We start from the raw sequence: 15417 nt of genomic DNA, 5'->3' as shown, positions 1-15417 counted from the left end.
CGTGACTCAGTGGTTGAGCATCAACCTATGAACCAGGGGGTCACGGCTTGACTCCCAATCAGGGCACATGTCCGGGTTGTGGGCTCGATCCCCAGTGTGGGGCGTGCAGGAGGCAGCTAATCAATGATTCTCTCTCATCACTGATGTTTCTATCTCTCTCTCCCTTCCCCTTCCTCTCTGAAATCAATTAAAAAAATATTTTTTAAAAGGTGGTGCAGCATCGCATAGACTAAATTCACAAAAATCACTCTTTCCCCATGAAATGCAATGTGAGGACGCTCTCCCGTGGTGACGGGGTTTCTACCTGCACCGCTCCTCACACACAGAGGGACAGAGGGACAGAGGGACAGAGGGCGGACGCCCCGGGACGGGCCTCACCTCCAGCACCAGGGCCTCCCCGTTCCTCAGCCACCGGTAGGAGGGCTTGGGCTTCCCGCCGGCCCGGCAATCCCAGCGCAGGCTCTCCTCCACCGCGGCCTCCACGTCGCCGATGAGCTGGACCCAGTGAGGCTTTGCTGCAAGGGAAGGAATGCATCAACCCCCAGCCGAGGAAAGGATAGATACGCTCTCCACGGACATGCCCACGGGCACAAGACAGAGCCACAGACGGACGTGAGGCCTGAGCCAGATGCTGTTTCATTCCCTCCGTCCCGACCCCACGGATTCATCAACATTTCCATATTGAGGGGGAGGTGGCCACGGTCACTTCTAAGCCAAGCTCTTCCCCCGTTGTCTGCTTCCAAGCTCTGTGCACTCTGGGACACTCTCCAGTGCGATCCCTGGGCCTGGCCTGCGTCCTCTCGCAATCCTGGACCCCTCGGCGGATGTCGGACTGCTGGTTTCGGCCCAATCCCTGCAGGCCAGGCCGAGGGGCCCCATCGGTACACAAATTTGGTTAATCTCTTCCCGCCCTCCCCCCTGCCCCCTTCCCTCTGAGATTCATCAGTCTGTTCCATGTTTCCATGCCTGTGTGTTGAGCATCTGCCCCCTGGTGATCAGTGCGCCTCATAGCTACCGGTCGAATGGTTGAACGGTCAGACGGTCGCTAAGCTTTTATATATAGAAATCATAGGAATCATTTTAAAATGCAGAGAAAGAACATGGCATGCCTCCAACTGCAGACTTCTATGTCTTTTCAACCCCTTTTATGATATTCATCCTGATTTCACAAAAATGGAGATCAAGTTGGACCCGGGATTCTGCCATGACCTCCCGCCCTACCCACTTCAGAGTTTGATAAGAGAGAAGCTCCCACTCCCACCGGCCCACGGGGACAGGGACACCGATCACGGGGACACCTACCGTAGTAAGTGAGACGCCCCCGGGCCACGTTTCTCCCCCGGGAATTCTCGGCGAGGCACTCGTAGGAGCCCGCGTCCTCCTGTTCGAAGCCGGGGATCTCGAGCACACCTCCGAACTTCCGCAAGTTGATTTTACTGGGGAAAGGCCGCCCGTCACTCCTCCTCCACGTGATCCGGGGCACGGGGCTGCGAGGAAACGCGGCGCGTTAGTTGCTATCGTAAACTGAAGCCTGGAACAAGTACAGCTTTAGTTTGGATCCAGAAAAAGACAACGGGTTTCTGGCCTTGTCAATTACACACACCTAGCCCGACCTCTTCAGGTTCCCAGTGCAATAACATACGTGCTGTGTTTTCCTGCGTGAACTCATGATTTGTAAAAGGTCTAACCTACCCACTGCATGATCATAGGAACGAGGAAAAGAAACTTAACACCAGTTCTTTACAAAATCAGGCAGAGGTGTGTACAGCAGATGCCTTTAGAGTTTCACAGCAAATGATACATGCACATTCCCCCTGTGCTTTTTCCTTTGCTTCCAAATGAAAGAAAAAAAGAAAATAAGGCAAAGAAGGGTCTGTCATAAACCATCTCAATCCCATACGGCACCTGCCGCTCAGCACGTCGGAGGGAGGGCGGGCGACGGAACTTACTTCCCGAGGGCGAAGCATTCCAGCCTCACGGTGGACCCTTTTGCAGCCGGAAGAGTTTCTGGAAACTGAACTTCTATTTTCGGTTCATATTCGCCCATCACACCTGTAAAGCCACAATGCAGATTGCACGGTTTCACCGTTTCCTTGGGAACCGGCCCCTTTCCCTCCAACACAGCATTCTCTTCCTGCCTCTGGGAGGAGCGTCTCCCAGGGATGCCAATGACTCACTTCCCGCCCGTCAGTGGGTTCGGACGCCGAGCTGACTCGGGCCGCATGGGCAACATGAGTAAGCATCCTCGGATTCCCAGGCTCCTAAGCTACCGTGTACGGAATGGTTCTGAGAAAAGCGCCATGGGTTTTCCTTGTAGAAAATGGGTGGCTTTGGTATCGTCTGCCCCATTAGGACATTCCCGGTCAAAGTGAAATATACAAGGCGTTCTGACTTCTTGACGTACCACAAAGAGCAAAAATTATGGGAGGAAAGTTACTTAGTGGCACCCTGGCAGCTCAGACAGAGGTAGTAAGTGGATCCCTGCCAACAGGAAACAGTAATGTAAACACTGGGGAAGGACACGAGCAATTATAACAGACCAGGAAGAGGGCTCGGGTAACTGTGGTCCTGGCACTGGGATGCATCAGAGATGGTTTTGTGTACTAAGTGGGTGGTGTCTCAGGCTTACATGTCTGCTTCCTCTGCAGCTCATGGGCTCCCTTGAAACAGCCATGAAGGAGATAATGAAGCATTATTTCCCCAAGCTTTACGGAGAGGTGTGATTGACAAAGAAATACTGTATCTATTTAGGTTGTATGGTAAATATCCTATATAAGAAAAGGCTAATATGCAAATCAACCAAACGGCGGAATGACCGGTCGCTATGACCCGCACTGACCACCAGAGGGCAGACACTCAATGCAGGAGCTGCCTCCTTGTGGTCAGTGCGCTCCCACGGGGGGAGCAGCACTCAGCCAGAAGCCCTGAGCCAGGCTCACAGCTGGCGAGCGTAGCAGCGGTGGCGGGAGCCTCTCCTGCCTCTGTGGCAGCACTAAGGATGTCCAAATGCCTGCTTGGGCCCACTGCCTGTCAGTCAGACATCCCCCAAGAGCTCCTGGACTGTGAGAGGGCATATATAGGCTGGGCTGAGGGACGCCCCCAAGTGCACGAATCTACGCCTCTAGTGTAGTATATATTTAGACTTCTTTTAGTGTACAATGTGATGATTTAATATATGTACATCTTGTGAAATGATTATCTCAGTCAAGGTTACACACAGAGGCCCTCCCATGGATACTGCTTTTAATTCATTGTTATTTTTTGCGTGTGATGAGAGCCCTTAACATCTGCTCTCTAAGCTAGTTCCAAGGACACAATACAGTGCTGTGAGTTATCATCACCACGCTCCTGGTGGCAGACAAAATGACACATTATCAAAGGGTGGCTCAGTGGTTGAGCATCGACCTATGAGCCAGGAGGTCATGGTTTGATTCCTGGTCAGGGCATTGCCTGGTTGTGGGCTCGATCCCCCAGTAGGGGGCGTGCAGGAGGCAGCCGACCAGTGCTTCTCTCTCATCATTGATGCTTCTATCTCTCCTTCTCTCTTCTTCTCTGAATCAATTAAAATATATATATTTTTTAAAAGGGTACAAACTTTCAGCTGTATGATGTATACGTTTTAGGGATCTAATGTGCACTTTTTTCTTTCCTTATAGAGAACTTTTAGCTTGTAACAAAGTGCCTTAAGCTGGCGAGGGTGAGGACAGAGGACTTCGTGGAGAGCAGCACGGTCCCAGGCTCAGGGGCCCTGCGCCTGGTTTAACGGGGTCAACATCCAGAATTAATCACTTTGGAACACCAGGCCCCTCGTTTTCATTCTGCAAATTCTGAAGCTGGCCCTGCGTGAGGACTGTGCCCAGGGACTCGTGGTTTATGGAGTCATTGTGGTCCCTGCACTCGAAAATATTTCTTGTTCTGAAACAAATGCAACGGTAATTCTTCGAGATACACTTTTCACTCTCCCCGTGTATTTGCTTGGATTCACCACATTTCCACCTCGAGTTTCCTACCGTCGGCGCGCAGCATCAGCGGCGTCGGGGAGCCCAGCACCCTGGCGGCGGTCACCACGCTCGTCACGACGCACGTGTAGTTCCCGACGTCGGACGGCTCCACCTTGGCTACGTAGAGGTGGCCTGTCTCCTGAGAGATGAACCTCCGGCCATCCTCCTCAACAAAGGAAGGGTATTCATTGAAGATCCACGCATAGGATAGTTCTAATAGAAGTTTTGGGGAGAAAAACATTCTATTATCAAGGAAAGTGTCCACATTAAGAATGTACACGCCACCTTTACTATACAGAGTGTTTCTGGGGCAGGTCACAAAGAGAGGCCGCTACGGGACCCCTGGGCGTCCACTCTGGGCTGAGATGGAGGACCCCACTGTTTAGCATTCTTTCCTTTATTTTTATTTTTTTGTTGTTGTTAATCCTCACCTGATGATATTTTTTCCATTGATATTTAGAGAGAGTAGAAGGGAGGGAGGGAAGGCGAGGGAGGGAGAGACAGAAAAGAGAGAATCATTGATGTGAGAGAGACACATTGATTGATTACCTCCTGCACGCTCCCCGCCCAGGGCCAAGGACTGAATCACAACTCAGTGACAGCTCAGCGTACCTCCTGCGCACCCCTGCCCTTGAAGGGGGATCGAACCCGGAGCCTTTGGTGTGTGGACCGATGCTCTTAGCACTGGGTCACACCTACCAGGGCTGATCAGCATTCTTTTTTGAATTTTTTATTGACTTTAGAGAAAGAGTAAGGGAGAAGGATAGAGAAACATCAATGAGAGAGAAACATGGATCGGCTGCCTCCTGCACGCCCCCTACTGGGGATCGAGCCCACAACCTACGCATGTGCCCTGACTCAGAATGGAACCATGACCTCCCAGTGGGTGCATGAGGCGAAGCTCAATCCACTGAGCCACACGGCCGGGCCAGATCAGCCTTCCGGTGGCAGCTGGTACCAGTGTCAATGTCATTGCCTTTCCAGACACCCCTCCCCCCCTCACAAGTCTCTCTGCTTCAGTCTGGACCCTGTACTTTGTGTGTCCACGCGACCCATTCATGCTCTCTCCTTGTTACCAATCCCATGATGGCCTTTCCCGGCCTAGAACGCTCCGCCCTCTGCAGTGGCCCCAGGCGTAATGCAAAACACTCGAGTCTGAGACCCCGACTGGTGCAGCCCCACTCGGAGCCTGGGCATCACAGGAGCCTGAGCTGGTGACGTCCTCTCCCCAGTCTGCCCCCTGCTCCCTCCCTTTCCACACCCACCCTGTTCTGCTGTGGACACTTCCCCGTGGTTTTCAAAGCTCCGTCCCAGCATGAGGAGTCACCTGCTCTGGTCCTACTTGGAGTGACTAGACACCTGTATCCCCTAAAAAAGGTGTCACTCAGCATGGGATCACCTATTTCCTGGTCTGTCCTCCCCCTGCCCGGTAACAAGTGATGTCAGTTCTTCTCCTGCCTGCCCCACTCCCACTCCCAGCCAATCAGCACAATGAATCATCCAAACACATGTAGCAGTCTTCAATACACATGTTATCTAGTCATTTTGGTCCCTGCACTCAAAAATATTTATGTATTAATGAATAATACATTTATGCTACTACCTCCCTCCTACCATTAAATCTGAATGTTTTCTTGAACATCAGGGTCCAAAGAAATGACTTTCTCCTGGATTATCAGATCCCTTCTTCGGTGGCTCTATTTTCTCTTAGGATTTTATTAACCTCATTGCAGGGGTTCATTATGCTAATGCTTTTCCAAAGGAAAATATATGGGTCACCACAGACCCATATAGTTCTGACAAAATGTATGTAACCAAGATACATTTAATGAACAGTAAGTCCAAACATGTCCCGGAGGCCTGGAGGCCCCGGTGAAGGGCCCTTCCTCCATTCAGTGGAAGAGCCAGCAGGTCCGCTCACCAGTGACAACAGGACCGTGTGGACGGGCAGGCCACAGCTGCTGCGGCTCCAGGGGCAGGAGAGGGGACAGTTTCCCGGTGAGGAACAGGTGTTGAAGGACAGGAGGGCAGGTAAAGCCCTGCTCTGTGTTTAAACCAGCGCCTCCCCTTGGGCCTGGAGGGAATGTCCTTTTCCATGACCTCCCTTCACAGAACTGTCTGTGATGCCAACTTCCACCGACGATCCCCTCACCTCCACCCAGGATCCGAGGTGCCTGGTACCTGCCCCCCGGACACTCCCCGACAGGTGAGCATCCCGGAGTCAAACATCGCAAGCCTATTGAGAGCCCCACCGCAGAGAAGGGAAAATGTTCTATTTAGGGAACCTCTTCCCGGCAGCTAATGGACGGGGCAGGAGCCCAGCACCCTCATCCATGAAACAAGGGAGAGAGGGAGGCGCACTCAGGCCCCCGAGGCCTGCCCTAACACACAGGCCCTCTCCCCGATGGAAAGCATTAGAAAACCACGTGTTTACTGCATTCTGATACAGTAACACACACCCGCCCCGCCGCCAGCCCATCAGGCGAATAAAATCCTGCCTTTGCGGTCAACGTCGGTTGTATCCCGCCCAATGTCGGTTGTATCCCGCCCAATAAAATATACGTCAAGTCAGCAGGAGACTTTTCCATGTAATTTCGTGTCTGATGATAAATACAATGCTATGCTAAAAACGATAATTTTATGTCCTCAGACAAGCTAGACTTTACAAAACCTCTTGTGTAAATCACAAATGTTACGCAAAAGCCACCTGGCCCCTGGGCTTCCTGGTAACAACGCTACACGCATCTTAGAGACAGGAGGCATTTTTTATTAGAGAACAAAGGGTTTTACCCTCCAAGACATACGTTTACAAAGAGAATTGCTGGACGTGGGCTTCTGCAGAGCAATGCATGATGGGTGCCATCCTTCCCGCGGCCAGTCTCCCCTGGTCACTTACGCACAAGGCCGTCACTTAACACGAAATATGACACCGGAGCGTTTACCTGGAGATCCACGGACACAAATACCACTGACACTTAACGGGGGCACCTCACCTCCGTCATAAATTCCATTGCCAGGGAGATGTAACCCTTTGGGTGGGCAATTTCTAGGGGAAATTCTGTCGGAAGAAAATGGCAGTTGGGCAAAACTGTCAAGGCAACTTGGGCACTGGCTGTGGAGCCAATTGGGGGATGGTGCGCTCCTTTGAAAGAAGGTGCGTTTAAAGGGTGTGGGGGCTCCCTGGGGGGCGTTCAGGCTGCTGTCACTGGTTTACATGATTGGGAAGAGCACTTGGCTCTGAGGCTCACAGAGGACGCCGCACGGGGAGGGTCAGAGACACAGGACATATTAAAAAACCTACAACAATGCCGCAGGCTAAACATCATTTAAGTTTGTTTTTGTTTTTTTAAATCCTCACGCAATGAGTGAGAATATTTTTTTCCATTGATTTTTAGAGAGAGTGGAAAGGTTGGGGGAGGGGGAGAGAGAGAAACATTGATGCGTTAGAGACACATTGATTGGTTGCCTCCTACTTGCGCCCCAAAGAGGAAAAAGAAAACGTTTCAAATAAGAAAAAGGAAGAGTGCCCTTGATCGGGAATCGAACCTGAGACCCTTTGGCCAATGCTCTAACCACTGAACCAAACTGGCCAGGGCAAAATCATTTACGTTTGAAGAGTAAATGATCAACCGTTAGGACTTCGAGGTCCGTACCTCACAGCAGAGGCACCTGTGTACACGTTTTACGCATGCCTGTGTGGTCTTTCAGGAGCTGCGTGCTAGGTGTTATTTGGGCAACATTCCCACACACAGTAGGTTTCCTGGTTGAGCCTCAAGGAAACCTACTATGAGTTCATATTCACGGGTCCGACCGCCGAGGGTTCCAAGAGCAGAACCAGGAAAGTGAAGTTTTCTCCCGCCTTTCGCACTTGAGGCCGATTCTAACTCCGCTGCCTGGGCCCTTAACTGAATATGGTGAACACACACTCGCTCGCCTGTGGCTGGTGCGCTGCCGAGAGGTGGTGACACCCACTACAGGCCACAAAGCCTGAAGGACATCCCTGACCTTGTCAGAAAGCCCGTGTGAAGGTCACTGTCCCACAGACCAGCCACAGCAGTGACGTCCTATCTCACCTCCACTCCCTCTTGTTTGTGGGGCTCCCTGCTGTCCCAGCCCCACCTGGCTTCCCAGGCTCAGGCTGCGCGTCCCCTCGGCCTCCCGGCTCTACACCCCGCGTGAAGCTGCCGCCTTTGGGAGCAGCTCTGAACTATGTCCACGGTCATAGCCACGGCCACGGCCACGGCTGAGAGAAAAGGCAGTGTCCTCGCTCTGTGCCCTGTTCTCTTTCCGGAGCCAGAGTCTCTTCAGTGGGTGCCCGCGTCCCCGTCACACTCGGACCCCGAAGCGCTGCTGTTCTCGGTCGTCGCTGCCAAGTGTGTGTGGGGAAGCGTCTCTCCTCAGTGCCACCCTCCCCCCCGCCCCGGCCACCAGGCACTGCACCCCCGGTGCCCAGGGCAGCCGTCCTTCCATGCCTGCCATGTGGAACCCAGGAACACCTCCAGGGCTTCCTGTGGCATCTCTGCTTGTCTGCACACTCCTACTTTTTCTTATTTCCAACTTTTCCTTTTTTTAAATGTAACATTTTTAAATTTTCTATTGTTGATAGTGTTACAGATATCTCCCATTTTCCTTTACACACCCCCCCCCCGCCCCAGGTCTTCACCACCCTGTTGCCCATGTCCATGGGCCCTGCCTAGAAGTCTGTACGTTCTGTGGTTTATCTCTTCTCGTCCCCCCACCCCCACATCCAGGTATGTCCGTCTGTTCCACGCCTCCCTGCTTCGGATCTTATTTTGTTGGTCAGTTCCTTTTGTGCACTAGGTGCCCCCGTAAGTGAGATCATGTGACATCCGGCTTCCTCAGATTGGCTTGTTTCACTGAACATCACTTCCTCTCTTTGTGAGGAACCTCCGGCAGACACAGGTGGGGTGTGGCCCTGCAGTCCAGCCATGCCCTCTGCCGGGGCACCTTCCTCAGCTGAGACGGGACAATGCAACGTTCACGCCTTCGGTGTCAGTAACTGACGTTTCCTTCCACCTGCGGCCCGGGAGGAGATAAAGAACCCTGCGGCCTCTGGAGTGCTAATTGCAGCTGATGATCATTTGACTGACCTGCCTTGCTATTACCATGATGTGCAGAACTTACCTGCTTGCAAAATGGAAATTTCCTTCAGCACCGGCTCCGCGGGGAAGCCCACACCGAATGGGCCCAGCAGGGGTGCTTTCGGGTTATAATTCCCACATCATCACTCAGTGAATTACCCACGGCTTCCTGGGGCCGCACAGGCCACAAATAACTCACAGGTGGGGCCGTGGGCCTGACCTACCCGGGATAATGAAAGGCTGGCGGACACGGCACCCTGGCCTGTCCCTTCCTCGCCCGGTCTCACTTCTTTTATGAAAATTAAACCTTGTTCTTGAAGGAAGGTCCTGGGGGCTGGATGTGTCTCTCTTTGCCATGTGGGCGATTTTTTTTTAAAGGAGAATAAAATGTCCATTTTCACTGGTAAATAGAAATGAGGTTTTCAGTAGAAGATGAACTCACCTGACAAATCAGAAGCGTGTTCTTACTGGGGACAATAAATGAGGCCTCAGAAAGCCATGGAAATTAAAGTTCTTCTCTCTCTCACCTACACGCGCGTGCACACACACACACACACACACCAAGTACCCCTGGTCACTACTGGCTCATCAAACTGTTCATCAAAACAGTTCAACAGACTGGCTGGTGTGGCTCAGTGGTTGAGCGTTGACCTGTGAACCAGGAGGTCACAGTTCGATTCCCGGTCAGGGCACAGGCCCAGTTTTCGGGCTCCATCCCAGTGGGGGGTGTGCAGGAGGCAGCGGATCAACGATTCTCTCATATCATTGATGTTTCTCTCTCCCTCTCCCTTCCTCTCTCTGAAATCAGTAAAAATATATTTAAAATAAAGTTGTAAGAGCACCGGCTCCTTTTATTTTTATTTTTGGCTCCAAATGTCTTTACCTGATTCTACACAAAGCGACACAAAGCGCCCAGCTGTTCCCTGCTTGGACGGTTCCACGTGGAGCAGCTCTGAGGAGAGACAGGACCCGGACAGAAGGCTCACCATCGGCACCAGGGCCTCTTCTGCAGGCCGCGGGAATGCAGTGCTCCTTCCAGGAGGCGGACAGGTGACGGGAGTTAGAGGAGCACCCGGGTCGCCCGAAAGCAGTCAAGGCTGCATTTACCCAAATCTAATCGGTCCCCCGTGATGCCACTGACCCTCCTCCAGCTGTGGGGAGGGGACACACCTCTTCAACGCCTTCGTTTATCCTCCCCAACAGCCTGCCTTTCCATTTTCCAGATAAATTCCCGTTCAACCAGCTGTCCGCCGGTCACTCGGCTCACGGCGACTCTTGTCCCTGAACGTTACCCGGGTGACAGAAAGACCTCCTCTTCCCTGTCCTTCCATCCAGTGGCGGTGCTCCATTTCAGCTGAAGTCTGACTCTCTCTCCTCCCCACGCCCGCCCCCGCCCCCTCCAGCTCCCACCCCTTCAGCCTCTGTGCCAACAGGACACGCCGTTTCTGAGACCATATGTTGTTGGAGGCCCTGGGAGCTACGGAAACTGCTCGTATCTGTTTTATGCCACATTTCTCTCCACAGCATGCCTTCTGGGGATGCATGAGCGTGCTTCTGTCTTTCCCCCTTGTCGCTGATTAACTCCACCCGCTGACCAGCAGCTGCTGTTCCCGCTCCCTGTGGGGATGGGTCCCTCAGAGCCCTTAGCCAGCGCGTTCCTTGCGGACGCCACCACACCTGCCCTGGTAGGAATAACGCATCTCGTCGCCCCTCGCAGGGAAAGATGGTCACGATCCAGTTGGAGCTCTTGTTTCGGCACCAATACCTCATGAGAAGCAACAGAAGGTCAGGAACTCTGTCTTCGCAATGAGGATTCGGTCACCAGCCCCTCCAGTGGTGCCTGCAGCGGAACCTGCTGGCTCCACATTTCCGTGCTGCCCCTGGTGTGTGAAATACGGAGGGAAGCTTCTCGCCTGCTTCCCACGGAGAAACGGCAGAGATCGTGTATAACGGAGACTCGGAGCATGGAGAACACCGTTCAAGGACATGCGGCGCTGGACCAGCTCTCGCGCTGAGGGAAGCCAGCGGGAGTGAGCCTGGGTCCCCTCAGCATGGAGAGGAGATTGCGTTTCAGTCATGGGACCTCAGGTGAGGACCTGACCTGGGTCCTAGTCTCGGTTCCTGCCTTTTGTAGCCACTGAAAAATCTCTGCTCTCCGAGGAGTGTGAACAAAGCTGTGGCACAGCTACACCAGGGCCCACCACACAGCTGCAGAAAAGACGGAACTCTTACCATTTGCAACAGCCTAGAGGGAACTGGAGAGCATTGTGCTCAGTGAAAAGAGCCAGTCAGAGAAAGACAAGTATCACACGATCTCACCCATGTGTGGGATCTAAGGATCAAAATAAACTGACGAACAAAACAGATCCAGAGACACAGAAGCATCGAACAGACTGATGAATCTCAGAGGGAAGGTGGGAGTGAGTGAGTGGGTGGGAAGAGATCAACCAAAGAACGTGTGTGCATAGATGCATCACCATGGACACAGACAATGGGGTGGTGAAGGCCTGGGGTGGGGGTGGGCTAGAAGGGGTCAATGGGGGAATAAGGGGGACACCTGTAAGACTTTCAAAAACAAAGATTTAATAAATAAATAAATACATCTCTGCTCTCAACTTCTATGAAAACTGAGGCCGTCCCATAGGATTTACCTGGTTGCACACTGGTGGTTGCAAAATAGCCATGCGATGTAAAACACAGCACAGAAAACATAGCCAATAATACTGCCATTACCATGGATGGGGGTGGGGGTATGGCTGTCAGCCAGTATGCTGTACACCTGACACTAACACAATGCTAACTGACAAAAAAAAAATGCAATAAAAACTATAGCACCTGAATAATTTGAGATTTTCCTGTGTTATTTTAAAACAAAGGTTCACAGAAAATAGCTTTCACAATCTAGTAATATATTCAATTTTATGAAAAACTTTCCTTAAACAAGCTATAAAGTTCATCTTAATAATTATATTTAACAAGCATGTCCTGATAAGTTATATTCTAAGGGGCAGCCAAAGTAGTCTTTGAATACACAACAGATTCTCCCCATTTTTCTTTTCTTTTTTTTAAAATATATTTTATTTATTTTTTACAGAGAGTAAGGGAGAGGAACAGAGAGCCAGAAACATCAATGAGAGAGAAACATCGATCAGCTGCCTCCTGCACACTCCCTACTGCGGATGTGCCTGCAACCAAGGTACATGCGCTTGGCCGGAATCGAACCTGGGACCTTTCAGTCCACAGGATGACACTCTATCCACTGAGCCAAACCAGTTAGGGCCCCATTTTTCTTCACAGGGCCCCTCACACAGCTGCCCACAGGTGCACACAGGACAGAAAATGACTGGTCTCGCAGCCTCCCCAGGAAAGAAGCCCCCCCGGGGGAGGGGTGTCCCCGTGGCAGGATGTCTGATGGAATCAGGGGGCTCAGATTTAATGGTCATTTTAGTCTCTTAAGTTTTTTCAAAGTTTTGGTTTGATTACTGAAGCTAATTCGAGCTGGTTTCCACACTGGAGACCAACACGTGAACTCTCGGCGACTGTCCCGCACAATTGATTAATTTTTCGGCTCAGACTCACAATGTCAACACCCAGCTTCAGCCGACTCCACGTACAAGTTACTGACAGCAGCAATTAAGGTGTTTACCGCGGGGCTTTAATTATTAAAATTATTGACCCCTACCTCTCAATCGTGCATATCGCAGGAGATATTTATGGACACGCTTTATGGGATTCCACTGGCTTTTATATTTGTGAAGAGACTAAATTAAATTAAGTCACCCTGATATTGACACTGGATGAAAAGGTTAGATTAATTTGGGAATTATGTTAGCTCACTGTTCAATACAGTAAGCTTTCTAATCACAAGAGAGAAAACAGGGCTCCCCCCTTTTCAGAGGAAGCCTTATGTCTGGATTCTACACAATCTATACGGTGTCCCCCCTCAAAATGTGTACACCCTCCAACAGTTGACAACTCACTTCATTTTCACTCCTTTTCAGGTTTAACTGACGTGACATAATGGGTGAAGCCAGACTAAGCTCTGAACAAAGAACATGCACCCTAAAGTGCCACGGGGCTTGTTTATGGGAAAGACATAAAAGGTAGAGTTTACGGTACAAAGCCAGCAACAGTGGACAGACGGAAGGCGCAAAGATACCGCACGAAGCGGTTCTTGACGTTTGCGATCCATTGCTTCCCGTGACCAGCTGGGCCTGGGCCCGAACGGGCATCCGGGTGAAAACAGGCGGTGACATAAAACATGTTTCTGTAGATTCTTTTACATTTTGAAAATGATCTGCATGTTAGTAAACACCGACTTTATAACCATGCAAAGTGTGCAACATTTGGGGGGACACCCTGCGTGGAAATCCACCTTAAAAACATGACCCACAGAAATGCTCGCACAAGGGCGGGACGGGACGTAGGCCTGTGCTCTCTGCTGGGCTCCGGGGAGCAGCACGGTCATGAGAAGAGCATCTGGTAACAGTAACCACAGCCCCCAGGACAGGGGCAGCGGGGGCGGGCACGGCTGTTACTGAAGGCGAACCCGTTCTGTGTCAGGCCTGTCTGTCCCTGCACACGGATGTCCCCTCCAGTCCTCACACCATCCTGAGCTTAGAGGAGTCACCCCGTTTTACTGGCAGGATTCCTGAGGCCACAGGCTGCCTGGGAGCTCACACCTGCACACCTGCATCCTCCTCACTCACTCGGCCCCCCTGTGCCGCCCTCTCCCACCCCTCATTCCCAGCTCTGCCCCAAGTCCCGGGGACGACAGAGAATCCGAAGGCCTCGTCTAGATCCGCAGCCTGGACCAGGGAGGAAGCCCGAAGCTTCCCGACATAAACAAGGGGCTCCTGCAAGAGGCGATGAAGGTTCTGGAACAGCAGGGAGCAGCTGGGAGGGGCCCCCCCGGGAGGAGCCCCCCCCTTTGTTCAGAGCTGGGTCTCAGTGTGAATGGCACAGGGCGCTCCAGGCCACCACCTTCCGAAGGGACCGAGCTGTTCGGAACAAACCTGTTGCCCCTGAGCCCAGTACCGACTCCGGGCTCTCCCAGCGGCTCCAGAACCCGCCGCCCGACCTGGGTGGGAGCGAGGCCCCGGTGCCAGCTTCTATTCCCGGGTTTGACTGAAACAGAAGAAAAATGTTAAACCGCCCCAACAGCCGGCGTTTCCTGCTTCATGTCTCGGCCCCGTCTGCCCATTTGGAAACAAGAAAAGGCCGTTTCATGTCAAAGTAATTGGTTCGAGTTCACATTCCACAGTCTCCGTGTGGATGTTCTTTCTTCCTCGAGGCCCACGACGCTCAGGCCGCGCTGGGGAAAACGGGCAAAAGCAGACTCAGCCTGTCGGGAAGCTTCAGCGAGCAAAGCCCAGGCCTCAGCCAGGCCCCTCCTGGGCGCAGGACCCCCCACGGGCTCTGCAAGCGTCCCCCACAGGGAGCAGACACTCCCACTGCGAATCCCACCAGGAGGAGGCTGGCAACGAGGCCGCAGCCAAGTGAGACCTCAGTGCTCAGACACCAGCGAGGGCTGGGGTGCAGGTTACCACACAGGCCGAGAGGCGGGCGGGGATCACAAAGGCAGCTCTGAAAGTGTTTCCCCTCCAGGTCTTCGTCTCTCCACCACCACCCACTGGCCAAGCCCTGGCCGTGACTCAGCAGAGGAATCGGGCACAGAACGGCCTGGAATAGGACTGAGGGGGGTTAACAACTTGGGTTGGCAGCCCCATAAAACAGGACCCTGGGGATGTGCGCTGACTTCTGCCACCCACAGGGTCTCCGCTTTGTCTGCTGAGTGCTTCCTCAGGGTGGGGGGTGGGGGGCGATGCCGTCTCAGGTTACAGAAGACAGGAAGCCCCATGCCATCCGAAGGAAGGAGGGATGGGTGCTCGGAGTGTGGGCCTCCTGTGGGCAGTAAGTGCCGGCTGTGGGCTGGGAGGCAGAGAGTCCCGCTCAGCATCGGGACCGAGCGGCCACCCTGAGCCAGGCACTCACGCTGAGCTCCGGTGTTCCCACCTGTGAAATGGGAAGATAATGCTTCCCGGGGCTGCAGCAAGGATGGAAGAAGCGGGATGTCTCCGTGGCACACAGTAAGCGCTCAGTGAACGCCCGCTGTTATTATAGTTTACGGCATTCTGCATTCTCCTACTTAGATTCTTAAGTAAGACGCGGTCACTAAACCGTCAGAACATCATAAAAGTACCATCTGTAAAAACTCCAGGAACAAAATGTGAAAGGTCGCTATGAGGGGGGGAGGGGCGGGTGGGGTAGGGGGGAGAGGATACCCAGGGAGAAGGCGGCACCCGCTGCCAGTA

The 15417-nt window shown here is 52.7% G+C and overlaps 1 protein-coding gene across 3 annotated transcripts in view; it reads right to left on the bottom strand.

Annotated features, from left to right (window-relative positions):
• The window catches only part of CNTN3 (contactin 3), a 115625-nt gene that overhangs the window by 28377 nt on the left and 71831 nt on the right, over window positions 1-15417 (bottom strand). For 2 of the 3 annotated variants that reach the window (XM_070391459.1, XM_070391460.1), the window contains exons 6-9: window positions 4011-4214; window positions 1950-2052; window positions 1303-1487; window positions 379-515 (exon numbers count right to left, since the gene is read on the bottom strand). In XM_070391459.1, coding sequence (XP_070247560.1) covers window positions 379-515; window positions 1303-1487; window positions 1950-2052; window positions 4011-4214 — 629 coding nt within the window. The remainder of the gene's footprint in view (window positions 1-378; window positions 516-1302; window positions 1488-1949; window positions 2053-4010; window positions 4215-15417) is intronic. The other variant, XM_070391461.1, reaches the window with a different exon arrangement.

The sequence above is a fragment of the Myotis yumanensis genome, unplaced genomic scaffold (genome assembly GCF_028538775.1).
Source record: "Myotis yumanensis isolate MYYU_CA2020_CCGP unplaced genomic scaffold, mMyoYum1.0.hap1 SCAF_14, whole genome shotgun sequence".
Classification (NCBI taxonomy): Eukaryota; Metazoa; Chordata; class Mammalia; order Chiroptera; family Vespertilionidae; genus Myotis; species Myotis yumanensis.
The sequence above is the reverse complement of the archived record's forward strand: the minus strand, read 5'-3'. Positions and strand labels throughout refer to the sequence as shown.